The 14,695-nt window shown below is 55.2% G+C and overlaps 1 protein-coding gene across 1 annotated transcript; it reads left to right on the plus strand.

The window, feature by feature from the left end:
• The first annotated feature begins 358 nt into the window (after positions 1–358).
• On the plus strand, positions 359–13,533 carry SLC29A1 (solute carrier family 29 member 1 (Augustine blood group)). The gene is made up of 13 exons (XM_010219804.2): positions 359–425; positions 6,878–6,960; positions 7,814–7,895; positions 8,148–8,320; positions 8,457–8,596; positions 8,837–8,971; positions 9,181–9,278; positions 9,644–9,734; positions 9,834–9,925; positions 10,057–10,165; positions 10,394–10,479; positions 12,353–12,552; positions 13,169–13,533. The coding sequence occupies exons 2-13, from the start codon at positions 6,932–6,934 to the stop codon at positions 13,278–13,280; spliced, it is 1,347 nt and encodes a 448-aa protein (XP_010218106.2). The 5' UTR covers positions 359–425; positions 6,878–6,931; the 3' UTR covers positions 13,281–13,533.
• The last annotated feature ends 1,162 nt before the right edge of the window (positions 13,534–14,695 follow it).

The raw sequence follows: 14,695 nt of genomic DNA on the forward strand, positions 1-14,695 counted from the left end.
GTTTGTTTGTTTGTTCTGTTTTTTGTTTTGTTTTGTTTTCCTTCATTTATCCCATTTTTTCCCCTTTGAGAAGAGCAGAAGGGCTGAGGTATCTTGTGCGTAAGACAGTGCCGTCCGACGCGATAGCTCTTGGAAATGCTGTGACGAAACTGTGTCTCTGCAAACAGACCTCAAAGAGCTGCTTATCTCTCCCCCTCTGCTGTTGACCCTATCTAGAAGAGTTCTCTCTGCTTCCTCAGAAAGGACGCTCTCCTCTTAACTCCTGCCTTCCCCTGGCTGCTCTGTCTCCTCTCCCTCTCCCAAACCTTGGATATTTGCAGAGCTTTTCCGGGCTCTCCGTACCCTGTGCCTTCCTCCGAGTCACAGCTGCTTTGCATGGCCTGAAGTGACCAGTGCTGAGCGCCTGGGACCAAGCTGCCCTTCTGGTAAGCTTTTTGCGGCAACATTAAAATGCTGCCCTTTGGCAAAGAGGGGGATTGGCCTCTGAGCTTGGTGTAGGTGCCTAATGGGAGGCTGAGCATTAGGTGACATCTGTCTCTGCTACGTGGTGCCTTGAGGGTTTTTCTGCATCCAGGAGACCAGGAGTGCCTGTGGTTAGGTATTCACTGCATGCTGAGGAGAGATGTGTATGCCTTTACCTGTAGGGCTGCCATTGCTGGGGCTTCTCTTCTGCCGTTTGTAATTTTTTTTTGGTCTTTTAGTAGCCTGTCCTTTGCCACTTATATGACAGGACTGGAAGCACCCATGGTGGGGAGACAGAGGCCCGTGGCTGTGGGGTGAAGGAGCTCCTTGATGGGCAGTAGCGTCCAGTCTGAGTTGGTTTGAGGGGTCTTAAGGCTGGCCTTGCTCCAGTGCTGCCCACTGTGCGTTGTGGAAAGCCCTCCAGGGGCAGCTGATGACCTGGCAGCACTGCAGTCCCATTAGGTGCCAGGACCAATTTCCAGGCTGCAACGCGCGGTGACCGCACTCAGGGTCAGTGTGGTACACTCAGCAGCTAGAGCCTGTGACAAAGCAAGTGACCTGACACGGGGCACGTAAGAAGGGTGAATTGCCACATTTAGGACAGTACATGGCATGTGTGATAAATGGAGCAAGTAAATGGAGGGTGTGAGAACTCTTCTTCCCAGTTTACATGCATGTTTGGGCTGCTTTACCTGCTGGGGCCCCGGAGCCTCTCACGGCTTGTTTTACTGTCCAGATAAGGGTTTTTTTGCAGCTGGCTGACGTGTGCAGTTCAAAACATTGCCGTGCTGAGTGTTCCCCGCACCACCCGGCAGGCGAGATAACAGCCCGCAGCGGGTGCTGGCAGTGGGGACATCCCCCATATCTCTGCAGCTTGCGTGGCAGCTGCAGAAATCCCGCTTGCGTGCTGGAGCCTGGCGGCAGGGAGGCTCTGGGCAGCCTTCCCCTTCCTCGGGAGCTGAGCTGGGAGCAGCAGGCCCACGGAGAGAAACGGTGCCCGGAGCGGGGACAGTTCCCGGGCAGGCGCAGATGTGACACAACTCTGCTGGGCATGGGGCAGGAGCCTCTGTGGGGCAGGGGTGCTGGCGCCGGCTGCTTGGCAAGAGCGTGTGCAGCCTGCTAGGGCCCGCAGTGTGAAGGGGGTTGCAAGCAGCTCTGCAGAGACTGGCACGCTGCCTCGCCAAGCTGCCTTTGCTGGACTCCACAAGGAGCCTCTTTGCCCAGAGGCAGGGTCGAGAAAGGAGGAGAACAAGAATAATAGGAACTGTTATCAGCTCCTTGATGGTGAATACTTGTAAATCACATCAGGAGTAGGAAGCCTGCCCTAGTCAGCTTGAGGAGCAGGCAATCAGAAAATGAGGCCATAGCAAGAAAGCTAAAGGAAGGTTTTGCCTCTGTCCACTCCGGAAGAGCCTGGGGGCTTCCGCACCTGCATCCTTTTATTAGAGGGGCTTATTAGAGAATCTTTTATTAGAGGGGCTTATTAGAGTCTACAGGAAAGGTGATAAAACAGACAATATGAAAAGCAACAGGTTGCTAGGATGAGATGATATGCACCGGAGGGCTACAGGAAGACAGGGATGTGATATGCAGTCATTCATTCACAACCGCCCTGGTCCCTGAGGACTGGGAGGTGGAAAAATTAATGACTTTGGGTTTTAAGAAAGACTGGAGGGAGTGTCACAGAAAAGCTGCATAGTAAACATCTGCCAGGCAAATGGGTAGATGGTAACGGGAAATTGAAATCAGAGGCATGGGGAGAGCTGCGGTGCTGGTAGGAGGCGCCTGCCATGGGAAGGGCAGCCTCCCACGGCTAGCGGAGCGCTGTGCAGGGTCTTCCAGGTGAGGGGATGAGGGAGATAGCGCTGCTGGTGTCCACACGGCTTCCCGAACAGCATTCCACAAGGCCTTTCAGCCCAGACTTTTAAGGAAGCTGGCTGGTCAAGAGAGGAGGTGGTTGTGTGGATTAATAATTGGTTAAAAAACAGCAAGCCTCAAACAGCACTAAGTGCTCACTGTTGCAGTGGAAGTTGATCACAAGTGCAGAGCTGTCGCTCATACACCCGTATGGTGCCTGTGTTCAGTCTCATGCTATTTCTGACACATTCATGAGTGACCTAGAAAAGGGATGAGAATTGATATGACAGAGTTTGCTGATGCTGTCGGGTTTCTTAAGATAGTGCGGACCAGAGCCAACTGTGAAAAGTTACAGACCATTACAAGACTGGGCAGCAGGCAGATGGAATTCAATTTAGATAAATATCCAGTAAAACACAAGGGAGATAAACAGTCCCAGATTTGCAAACAAAATGACAAACTCTGAGCTGGCTACTCTCAGTAAGACTTGGAGTTATTTCAGATAGCTCAGTGTACAACCACAGAAAAACATATCAAATCAATAAGGCAAAAAAAAAAAAAGAAAGAAAAAGAAAACAGAGAAAGCAGAAAACAGCTTTGTGCCACTGTTTAAATCCACAGTTCACCTACCCTAAACCTTCATGCAGTTCTGGCCTCCCTGTCTCTAAAAGGGTCTAGTGGAAGTGGGGAAGATTCAGAGAAAAAGCAACAAGGAGGATCAAAGGCATGGAGCTGTTTCTGTGTGACTAAGTAAGCTAGAATTTTTGTGTTTGGAAAACATGATGTAGGGTGGATATGATCCAGTCCTGTAAACTCATGGCTGGCATGAGGAAGGGACCTAATGCTCTTTGAATACAAGAATGAGGGTGCATCAAATTAAGCTAGCACATCCTATGCACAAGGTGAACTTCACAGGTGTAGCCAAGGAACTCCTTGCTGGAGGATGTGATCATGCCTAAAGGGCATGTGAGTTAGAGGGGAAGATGGACATTTTCACAGCTGCAAAGTCCACTGAGGGTTACAAAACAGAAAAACTGTACATGGCTCAGGCAGTTGCCAGAACAGAATCGTCATAGGCCGTGAGAGTAACTAGAGACTTAAATATTTGTTTAACCTGTTCTTACACTCTTTTGGCATCCACCTTTGGCCTCTGGCAGAGACAAGATACTGAGCTAGACAGATTGGTCCGAGGTGCCTGCCCTTGCTGTGTGAGGGCTTGCCTTTGTTGCAGGATTGCAGTGAGATACACAGACGTGCAGACTCATACATCTTGTGAAACACAAGTGCACTCACAGCCAAAGGTGGAGGAGTGCAGGATGCTAATGCAAAAGGAGGGACTGGAGCCACTGCCTCCATGGTTTGTTCCTGGGACACAGCTGGCACGAGACACAAGGACCCTGTGCATGCAGAGGGCATGAACATGAAGTGTCAACAGGCAGTCTTAAAGCTTTTCCTTTTTCCTAGCAGAATCACGGCCACCAGGGTTTCATGTCACTTGTGCATCAGATATTACGCCTGTTCCCTGCCCTCAGATAAACCTTGGTGGGTACCCAGATCAGCCTATCTGCCTGGAGTTTGCTTTTTCCTTGCTGTTTTCCAAAACAGCAAACAGAAATAAGGGATGGGGTGAAGGTTGGGAAGGCATCTGGCTCTGCCCCATCTTGGCTGTGCTTGGAGGAAGTGTGGACCTGCGAAGTGATTCATTGTAATCAATGGTGGGATGACACTGAGATATTCAACATATTGTCTGCCAGCATCCCCTAGACTACAAGGTGTAAGGAAAGGGCTGTGGCTCTAGTGCAGGGTAAAGAGTTTTTCTTTAGAGGGCTGGTGTTCCTGGGTGAAAGGTGTAGCATGCCCATTCATTGCCATGAAACCACTCCTAATTGGAAAGCCAAACTCGTCCTTGCTAACCTTCAGTGAAGGCATCAGAAGCAGAAGAATAGGTGACATAGGGGAAGGGAGGGAGAGGGAAATCTCCAAAGCCCATTGGCAAACCACTGCCTTCAGGTGCATCCCTCCTGCAGCTCATGTTTTCCTAGGGATTAGGCATTTTTCCATGCAGTGTTTGTGCTGTGTTCCCAGGAGTTGGCTCACAATGCGCTTGTGTATGTCCCAATACAATAGGTGTCACTTCGAGTGTGTCATGGCCTTTGTGTTGAGCAAATGGGCAATTATAATTACCCTATCTCTGTTTGTATTTGTTACAAGGAAGGAGATAACCTGTCCTTTATTAAGCCAGTCCTGCTTGTTACCTTGCTGTGACATGGACACCACAGTAGTGCTTACGCATAGTGTGTGAGAAGAGGGGAAGGACTGAGGATGGACGCTTTGTGTCCAGGAACAAAGCGGGTGCTCTTACACCAAAGCTCCTCATCAGGTCCTCCTCCTGCCGCCCTCCTGGCCATGCATCCCACAGCACTGCTGGGACACCTTGCAGGGAGATGGGTAAGGTTGGAGCTGCAGCGTGCCAGCGAGGTGCCTGGGGTGGCCATATGCCGGTCTCTGTCCCCAGGCAGTCACAGGAGTTTTGCTCTCGCTGGGTCGGAGCGTGGTTGCCACCTGTTGCTTGAGCTGGCGGGTTTGACCTTCTGTGTTTATTGTGAGGTTGTTTGTAAGAGCTGGCGGCTGGACGCGTTTCCTGCCGTAATGAGCACTGACACGCGTGCCCCTTGGCAAGGACTGGCTCTTTGTGGAAAAAATTAGAAGGCACTTAGCAAAGTGAGACAGAAAATAAACAAAGCCGGCAGGAGGCTGCGGCCAGGCGGCCGGGCATTGCCTGCCGAGGAGGACAGCGCTCCCAGCGCTCTGCGGATGGGACGGGACGGATGGGAGCAGGACCGCAGGGCGCCGGGCGGAGCGGCCCGGAGCCGCTCTGTGGCTGTGTGCGCTGCCTCCTCTGCGGCACCCTTCCTTTCCTCCCTTGCCCAGGCATCCGGGCGCAGGACCGGGCCGCCCGCCAGCCCTGGTACCTGACACCTCTCCTCCTCCTCCATGGATGCCGCTGGACACGCGGTCCCGGCCGTGACTCAAGCGGGGGCCTGACTCTCGTCCCTGGGAGGAGGAGGGGAATGCGAGGGAGGGGAGAACGCGTCGCCCTCAAATACACTGCCCAGGCACAGGGTGAGGATCAGCCTGCAGGCCGGTGCTGCCTGTCCTCCCCAGGTATGTCCGTGCGGCCTGTCCCCTCCCCAGCGCCCCACACACCAGTGGGAGCTGCAGGAAGCAGGGGGAAGCCGAGAGCAAAGCCAGGGGCTTGTTGGCTGTTTGGGACCTGCTGGTTTTCTCTGCTCAGCGGGGGAGATATCCCAGGAGAGGTGGTTTTGCACGGGGCGACCCCCCGTGTCTGCATGTATGCAAAGGGGTGCAGTCGCACCAGCAGGTCCCCTGCCAACCCAGCGCAGCGGCTCTGCAAGCTCCTGCCTGCCCGCCAGCAGGGGATTTTCCTACGTTTTCTCTGGAAGCCTGGGTAGCTCACAGGGCAGAGAGGAGGCATCGTATCCTGAGCCATGCCCCGGGCGCCTTTCTGCCTTTCTCCGCTAAGAAAGGGCTGAGCTGAAGGACACGCGCGCCGGCAGCGAGGCAGAGCCTCGGTTGCCTTTAAGACACGCCGGGTCTGGTGTGGACTACAGATCCCAGCATGCTGCAGTGAGCCGGCTACCTGGCAGGAGCCGGGCTGCGGCGTCGGGGATGCTGCCGGCCGCGGGGAGGGAGCCGAGGCAGTCGGCTGAGGGCCATGCGTAGCGCCGTGCCCAGCAGGAGCCTCGGTGTGCGTGAAGCCCTGGGAGAAGTGACCGCATACCCAATGCTGTGCCGGCCGGACTGGAAAAGGACAAGGCAGGCCTGCGGCTTCTCCCGGGCAGCTGATCCTGCTCCCACTGCAGAGGGAGGGAGGGACGGAGTGGGGGTCAGGCTCAGCAGGAGGTTTTGTTGTGCAGAGAGGTGGCTAAAGGGGGAGGTAAGCAGTGCCGGGCTCCCCGAGGGATGTCCTGCGCTGGACCTGGGAATGCCGCTTCCAAGAGTGATGCAGGAACGGGCTGCAAGAGCCCTGGGGAAGAGGGAATTTGGAATGGAGGGTTTGTGCAGTTCTGATCAGGGGAGTCATTGAATATGTCCTTTGTCCTGCCGTGCCCTGAGTGTTGCAGGGACGTGGGGATGGCAGGGGGGACCCAGCCCGCTGCGCATAGGCTTTGCTTGCAGCATGAGGATTGAGAGCAGAGAGCTGCAGGCCCAGAAATCTCCTAAAAGAGCCTGCAGTGGAGCCGCCAGGCAGGTGGGTAGAGCAGCTTGGTAGCTCATACAAGTGTCTTCCTTTTCAGAGGAAAGAGTTAAGCATCCTCTGGCCAGCAGCATATGGCCCCGTCCGTCAGCTTCTCGGCTGAAGAACTCGGAGCTGCAGGTTTCCAAAACTGTGGTGCAATGCTCTTGCCAGTGGCAGGGCTCTGTTTGTCTCCCAGGCCTGTGGAGAGCTCACTTAGAGCAGAGGGTTAAAAGCAGTGCTGTCCCTGCCCGGCCTGTGTGCCTCACACCCCAGTAAAACCCTCTGTTTATTTTCCAGACGGAGAGCAACCACGAGACTTGCTGGGACCGTTGCTGAACCACGCTGCACAAGATGACAGCAAGAGACGGGCCCCAAGATAGGTAGGGCTGGGCCTCTCTCTGGGGCCATATCCAGGATACCAGGAGGTCTGAGGGGCACAGGGGCCCTGTCCTGCACGTTTTCTGTGCTACAGGGCTATGATACCAAAGGGCCGCTTGTGCCCTGCCCCTTGGGACACCATGGTGCTGTGAGCTGGAAGCTGGAGGGATTAGAGGTACCTCCAGGCCCCGAAGGCCATTGCCCAGCCCATTCCCCCCGCTGTGCCCAGTTTGCTGTCTGTTCCCTTCAATCTGTGGGCTGGAGAGCATGCTGGAGCTGCCCATGCTGGGTGCCAATCCACTGGCAGTCTGCCCTCCGGATCTTCGTGTTCCCTCCCTGTCTGTGGAGTCCCTTTCCCCAAGACACGCTTGCTGTCAGTTTTTCCGTAGCAGATGGGCTCTACGCAGTCAGTGCTGGGACACGGCACTGCTCTTCCTGGGTAGCGTGACTCCCTCTCAGCTCCAGCAACAGTCGCTGTGCATCCGGGTACCATGTGCCAAGGAGCAACCAGCCTCCCTCTGCTTTCATAGCCTGCTAGGAAACGGTGCCAGGGTCTGGGGAAGGGCCTCCTCTGGCCCCTGTGCAAGGCCACGTCTGCACAGGAGACGCTGTGGCTGGGTGAGCAGGGGCTGTGGGGACTGCTGAGTGCCAGTGGCAGAGCTAGGGGGAAGTAAATCCCTTATGCCACCCTGGTGTAACCCACGGTTAAGAGCACTGGTCCCACAGACAGCACAAGGTTGTGAATGTCCATCCTTGCTCCTCCTCATCATGCTGTGTCCCACAGTGGGCTGGAGGACAGTCAGGAAGAGAGGTGATATTTGTCCCCTGCACTGAACAGCTCTGTCCCCCTCACAGGTACAAAGGTGTGTGGCTGATCTTCTTCATCCTCGGGCTGGGAACATTGCTGCCATGGAATTTCTTCATGACCGCCAGGAAGGTGCCACCACTCTCAATGTCACTAATCATCCAATGTCACTTCTAGGGATGGCAGCGTGGGTGCGACAGCATAGGACAGTGTAGAGCCCCCAATGTTTGTAGATGGGGAGATGGAGTGTGGGTAACCTCAGTGGGATGTGTCACACTGAGGTGGCAGGAGGAGCCCTGGGCTTGGGGAGGTGGCATGTGCAGCCCGAATGTGCTGGAGGAAGCTCTGCAGCAGCTCAGCCCCACCTGACTCCTTCCCTTGCAGTATTTCATCGACCGCCTGGCAGACCCAAAGAATGAGAACTGCTTCTCGAATGAGACTGCTAGGACCACCTTACCCTGCTCCTACCTGCAGTCCATGTTTGACAACTTCATGACTCTCTGTGCCATGGTGCCACTCCTCATCTTCACCTGCCTCAACTCTTTCATCCACCAGCGGTGAGCCTTGCCCCATCCTTGCTCCGGCCAGCCCCTGTCCACAGGACAGCTCAACTCCCACCTGTCCTCCCACAGCAGCACTGAGCCAAAATGCCTGTAGAGGATGGGTTTTCCTCACTGAGATTCTCTCTTGCAGGATTTCCCAGCAGATCCGCATCTTGGGCAGCTTGGTGGCCATTGGGCTGGTGTTCCTAATCACCACAATCATGGTGAAAGTCACCATGGAGCCTCTTCCCTTCTTTGTCTTCACCATGATCAGCATTGTCTTCATCAACTGTGAGTGGGGCATGAGGAGGAAGGAAAGTGCCTCGAACTCTTCTGTTAATTTGAGCCGCACAGCTAGGACTGACCTCTGTGGGGAGGAGAGCACAAACCTCACTGCAGGAGAGTGAGGGGAAGGGGGAGGAGAGAGGTGCCTGTCTTGCTCCTCAGGGACACAGTGCCGGTTGCAAGGTAGTTTCTTGCAGAGGCACAGTCCTTTGGTTGCTCATTTCTGCTCGTCCTTCTCCTCTACAGCCTTTGGTGCCATCCTCCAGAGCAGCCTCTTCGGACTGGCAGGGCTCCTGCCTGCCAGCTACACGGCTCCCATCATGAGCGGGCAGGGCATGGCAGGAACCTTTGCTGCTTTGGCGATGATCTTCAGTATTGCCAGTGAGTAATCGCTGCGGTGAGAGCCCTCCTGCATCGCTGCTGCTAACGGGGCTGGCTAGAGACTGCAATCTCTGCCTGCAGCAAGCAGAGGGGGCGCAAGCAGGGGACCTCACCCTGGGATCACACTGTAGGGATGGGTGGGAGATGGCATCAGGACTTTGTTTTGCTTGCCTCCTTCATCTTGTGCCTTTTCCTCCTTGTGCTCCCAGTTGGTGCTCAGCAGCCAGAGAGCTACATTGGTTACTTCACCACAGCGTGCGTGGTGGTCGTGCTGGCAATCTCCTCCTACATCATCTTGCCTCGCTTGGTAAGACTTTTTCTTCTTTGTGGGGAAGGACATGAGATCTTTCCACATTGCAGCACAAGAACTTTGGCCCACTGACATTCCCACCTTGACTCCTACCAGTATCCACCTCCTGGGTCATGGCAGGGAAGATGTCTGTGGGACTTCCCAGCCCAAATCTCTGTATCCTGGGGTAGTGCATGGCAATGAGCCCTTGGGAGAGCTAGAAAGCATGGGTATCAGGTACACCTGGGACAAATGTTTTGCCCATATTGCGCAGCCTGCTGTTACCACCTGCTGCGCTGTTACCACATAGCCCCAAACACCCATTCCCTGGCAGCCTTCTTTCCCCACGTGGGAATGAGTTCCCAATGACTGTGTCTCTGCAGGATTTCTTCCGCTACTACTCCATGAAGGATAAGACAGAGTACAGTGTGTACCACGCAGAGCTGGAGACCAAGAGAGACCTGATTAAGAAAGGTGAGGAATGGAGAGGAGGAAGAGCTAAGGGGAAGAATGAGATAGAAGGACTGAAGATACCTGCTGTCAGATATGCCCTACTCTCATTTCTCTCTGCAGATGAGCCCAATGGGATGGAGCAGAATAACTCAAAGATCATCCCTATCCACAACCCTGATGAAAAGCCCTCAGTCTTCTCCATTTTTAAGAAGGTTTGTGAGTTACCAGCAACCCCTGCCCTTCACCTCGTGTCAGGGGATGGATGCAGGTGTAGGACATTACAGGTTATTATGGTCCCCCCTACACTGTGTTTGATACCAGCCCCTTCCTTTAACTTCCCCAGCTCTGGGTCATGGCCCTGTCCGTCTGCTTTGTCTTCACTGTCACCATCGGAGTCTTTCCTGCCATCACAGCTAAGGTGTCAACTGAACTTGGGGAGGGAAACAAATGGGGTAAGTGTGCCCAGGTATGGGGTTGGGAGGAAGATAAGTCTGGGAAAGAGCTAAATGGGAGGGAAGAAAGTGGGGTCTGAAGCTATAGGAGTGTCTGAATAGAGGAGTCCGTGTGCGATGACTTGGGTGCAGATGCTGACCTGACTGGAGAGTTTCAGTCCTTTGTGGGAAGCCAGGAGAGTGAGATGGTCTCTGTGCAGCTTGTCATGACATGTTTCCCTTCCGCAGAACATTACTTCATCCCAGTCTCCTGTTTCCTGGTGTTTAATGTCTTTGACTGGACAGGACGGAGTCTCACAGCCCTGTTCACATGGGTAAGTATGGGACAGGGAGGAAATGTTCGGGCTCTGCTCCTGGAGCACCCATGCACTCTCCATTCCCTGGCTGCCTGTCCTTGGCCCTTGCTGGAGCAGCCATGTGGGGCTCCAGGGAGGAAGGAGGCACTGGGCTGACTCCTGCCCTGGCTTTGAGTGCAAAGCAAAACTTTATGGGTTAGATCTGAGAGTCACAGTATCCTCCTCCCACTCCTCTTTTGCGTGGTTTGGAGGAAGCTGCTTTATCCATTCCAGCCTCTTTGTAAACAAAGCCAGCAGCCAGGCAGGATGGCGGCAGGGCAAGCAGGTGAAAGACAAGGCAGCACAGAATATAACCTCCGTGCAGAACAGAGCTGCTTTAAAAAGCCCTGCTACAGAGCAGTGCAGAGCTGTGCCATGCGGGACACTGAACTGTCCCCTGCCATGTCCCACATCGACTCTCCTGCATACTTTAGAGCATGGGCTGCAATGGCATGGTGTGAGGAAGGGAGCTGTGCTGTCTGTCTCTCTTCCTTTCTCTTTACCCACCCCCACAAGCTCAGTTTCCCCCTATATTGCTCAGGCTGTTTGTTTGAAGAAGCTCCTTACAGCACCACACAACATGGGGTGTGTCCAGGCCTAGCTGTGCTGGGTTTCCCTGCAGCCTGGAGCTGCTTCTCTCCTGGCCATCGCTGCTGGCTGCCCTTGGCCACAAGCCAAACTGCCTGGTGTCCAGGCTACAGCCCCAGGAGTGGGATGACCCAGCAAGGAGATATTTCCAACACAGCATTGCATGGAAAGTTTGACTGCATGTGGTTTGGGCCTTGTTTCCCTGGTCAAGGCCCTGCTCTGTTTCTTCACCCACTCACTGAGCAAAAGAGGATGCTGCTTTTGTGGGTTTGCCCACACATATAACAGTTAGTGGCACTTCAGTTACGCTCATGAGGAACCCCAAGGAGACACCACCCCTGGCAGGGCCACCAGCTCCCAAGGCAACTACAGTTTCCTGCTTTTTCTTGGATCCTGTCATCTGAAACCCTGACACACTGGTGAGGGCATCAAACAGAGCCAAGCACATAGGTGACATGTGCTGCGCTGTGGACTGCTTTGGTCCTGGCTGCAGCACAACATAGGGTGACAGTGCCTGCTACTTTGTCCCAGCTCCACTCATCCAGGTACTCCATTGAGAGTTGCCTGCTTGCCTAGGGGATGATGTGGGAAGTTGAAGAGCTGGTTAAAGCCCAGTTTGCAGGTGCACAATGGTCAGGGTCTGCTGCAGGACGAAATGGGGTGTGCATGTGTGAGGAGTGTGTGTGTGTGTGTGTGTAAGCCTCATCTGTTGTTTCCAGCAAGTGCTTAGCAGTTGCTCTTAAGTCTAGCGTAGTATTTTGATAGCCTCTGATGCTAACATGGGTCTGTGAGGCCCGTCTGGTCATCCTCGTGTCTGCTCCCTGCTGCAGCTCTCCTTACAGTGCTAGCTGAAGGCTCCGGGCAGAGCCCACAGCAGTGACAGACATCTGGTAGTGAGAACCTTCTTGTGGGTGATGGCCTAGCAAATACCACGAAGGTTAGTGGAAAAGAGAGAAGAGCCCCCCCAAGCTTCAAATGTCTCTGATGCTGGGGGAGCCCACATAACTGGATGCAGGAAGCTGCAGGATGAGGATAGACAGACCCAGAGGTACATACTGAAGGACAGTAGGCAGACGCTGTGTCAGGAAGCCTTGCAGAGGGGGGCTCAAGAACCGCCCTTATCTCTCCCTTGCATCAGAAGGTGACACTGGGATTTTTTGCGTCGGGAAAAGGCTCTGTGCATCCTCAGATCAGACAGCAGGGGCTGCCCCTTGCTTTGCAATGGGGAAATCAGCTCACTCAGTGTTCTGTGTTTCTCTCCCAGCCTGGGAAGGACAGCTACCTCCTGCCAGTGATGGTGGTCCTACGTGTCATCTTTGTACCCCTTTTCATGCTGTGCAACGTGAAATCCCGCAAATACCTGCCCATTATCTTCTCTCATGATGCCTGGTACATCGTCTTCATGATCTTCTTCTCCATCTCCAACGGATACCTGGCCAGCCTTTGTATGTGCTTCGGGCCCAAGTGAGTAGCATCTGGGCACAAGGGAAGAGCTGGCCTTACCTTTGGGTGCCAGCCCAGGCCCAACGCCTTGTGCCTAGGCCTACCCCTGGCACCTGCACTGCCCCAGGGCAGAGGGGGAGGGTCCCACTGCCTCCACACTGGGAAGACAACCCCTGCGTCCTCTCTCTGAGGCGTGTTACATCCTTAAGACGGGGGTGCTACGGCCTGGGCTCCCCATTTTCCTATATGCCCCCCAGGCAGAGGCTGGACACAGAGCTGAATGCAGCGTAGCCCACACGAAGGGGGAGCAGCCTGGGCCGACACGGGAGCGCAGGCAGCACGAGCAGCTCTGCTGGGGCGCAGCCAGGCGGGCTGCAGCGCGTCAGGGCAGGAGCCAGGGAGCGGAGTCCTTGGCGCCAGGAGCTTCAAGGCAGTCTGTGTGAGGCTCTATTTCCTTTGAGCCCATAGTTTAGAGACAGGCTCTTGGAGCCAAGTGGGATTTGCTCTTGCCATTCCCCTGCCCTGGAGACAAGGCTGCTGCTTAGTGCGTGATCTCCTCCCGTCCCTGCAGGGGAGCTCCCAGCAGGGCATGGAGCATGCGACCCAAGGACGGGCCTGACCCCTCTTTCCCCTGCAGGAAAGTGCTCGCTCACGAAGCAGAAACAGCTGGAGCAGTCATGGCCTTTTTCCTCACACTGGGCTTGGCGCTAGGAGCTGCCATCTCCTTCCTACTTGGAATTCTCATCTAGCAGAGGCATCCAGAGGCCGCACGGACACAGAGAGACAGCTCCACATCCTCCTCCGAGGCCCTGGGCACCTCAACTCTGTGGGGACAAAACACTGCACCTGCCCCAACAAAATGTACTGCCGAAGCACATGTTACAGCCAGAGACGGTTCCACTCCTCCAGGACTGGCCTGGCTCCTGCCACGCTCGGCTGTGTGATGCCTTCAGGCCCACGTGCCTTTGCCGTGCTGCAAGACCCCTGGGATCTCACAGAGGTCCAGTTATCCCCTCATGCTGTGTAACCCCCCAGCTCAAGACCTAAAGCCACTCTCAGCTACCTCCTCAGCAGAGCTGAGGGCTGGTGTCCAGTATTGTTTCCTCTCCTACTCGTGTTCCCAACACACCTGGGCACTGGCTCTCCTTTTGTCTCCTTCCTGCACCCCAGCCTGTCCCCTGCCTGTGAATAGGAAGGAGAGCCCCAGGCAGCCTTGCTGTCCTCATTCCCCCCGTCCGCTACGAGCATGTCCTCCTGCACAGGAGCATCTGAAGGGACCCATGCACGTCCCACTCAAACAGCTGCCATCCAACACCATGGCTAGACCAAGGAAGAACAAGGTGTCAACACCCTGCCTTTCCCCTCCTCTCTTTGCCTTCATCCCTGTCTGCTTATTTCCCAGCCCCCTCAAAAACTGGTTAGTGATCCGGCCTCTGTTTTCCATGTCCTGTTGCTGGGACAGGAGATGACATCATGAAGTGTGAAAGCAGGCTCCCTGTCCCCTGAGCTGCCCTGCTTACCCGTGTGCTGCAGGGGGAGCCTGACCTCCCCCTTGTTTCTCCCCTGCTTTGTATAAACTTTATCTGTACAGTTGCCTTTTTCTATAAAAAGACCAAAACTGGGTATGTGTGTGTGTCTCCATTTCCACCTAAAAGAGGGTCACAGGAGCTGACAGGGCAGGTGGCAGCTCTCTCTGGGCACTCCAGGCCCTGCTGTGGCCAGCACCAGTCAGGGCACACTGTGTGCTGGGCCCAGGGCCTTGCTGCTGCCTCATGCAGCCAGGGGTTCCCGGCACCCCTGAGAAGGGGGAGGCTCCGGTAGCAACTCACGCTCCCGGGGAGCCTCTCCAGTGCGCGAGCAGCTGGGCTGCCACCTCCTGCTCCTGGGGAGAACTGCACGGCTGCCTCCCTGCCACGGCCCGTGCCCCGCTTGCCGCCACCCCTGCTCCAGGGCTCACCCGCTGTGACCCTCCGGGCCCAGGGCGAGGGCCAGGCTCCCTCATCACACCTGCTCGCAGCCACCGCGGGCATCTCCGCGTGCAGAGCTCCGACAGCACCTCAGCGCTGCCCTGCAGGGCGTTCAGACCCACGTGCCTTCAGAAGAAAGGACAGGGCACAGGATTTATCCTGCATGCCCTTAGCTGCTGCTGAACATGATGCTTCCC

This window comes from Tinamus guttatus, unplaced genomic scaffold, assembly GCF_059628265.1.
Source record: "Tinamus guttatus ecotype Peru unplaced genomic scaffold, ASM5962826v1 Tinamus_guttatus_pri_ptg000208l, whole genome shotgun sequence".
Taxonomy (NCBI): domain Eukaryota; kingdom Metazoa; phylum Chordata; class Aves; order Tinamiformes; family Tinamidae; genus Tinamus; species Tinamus guttatus.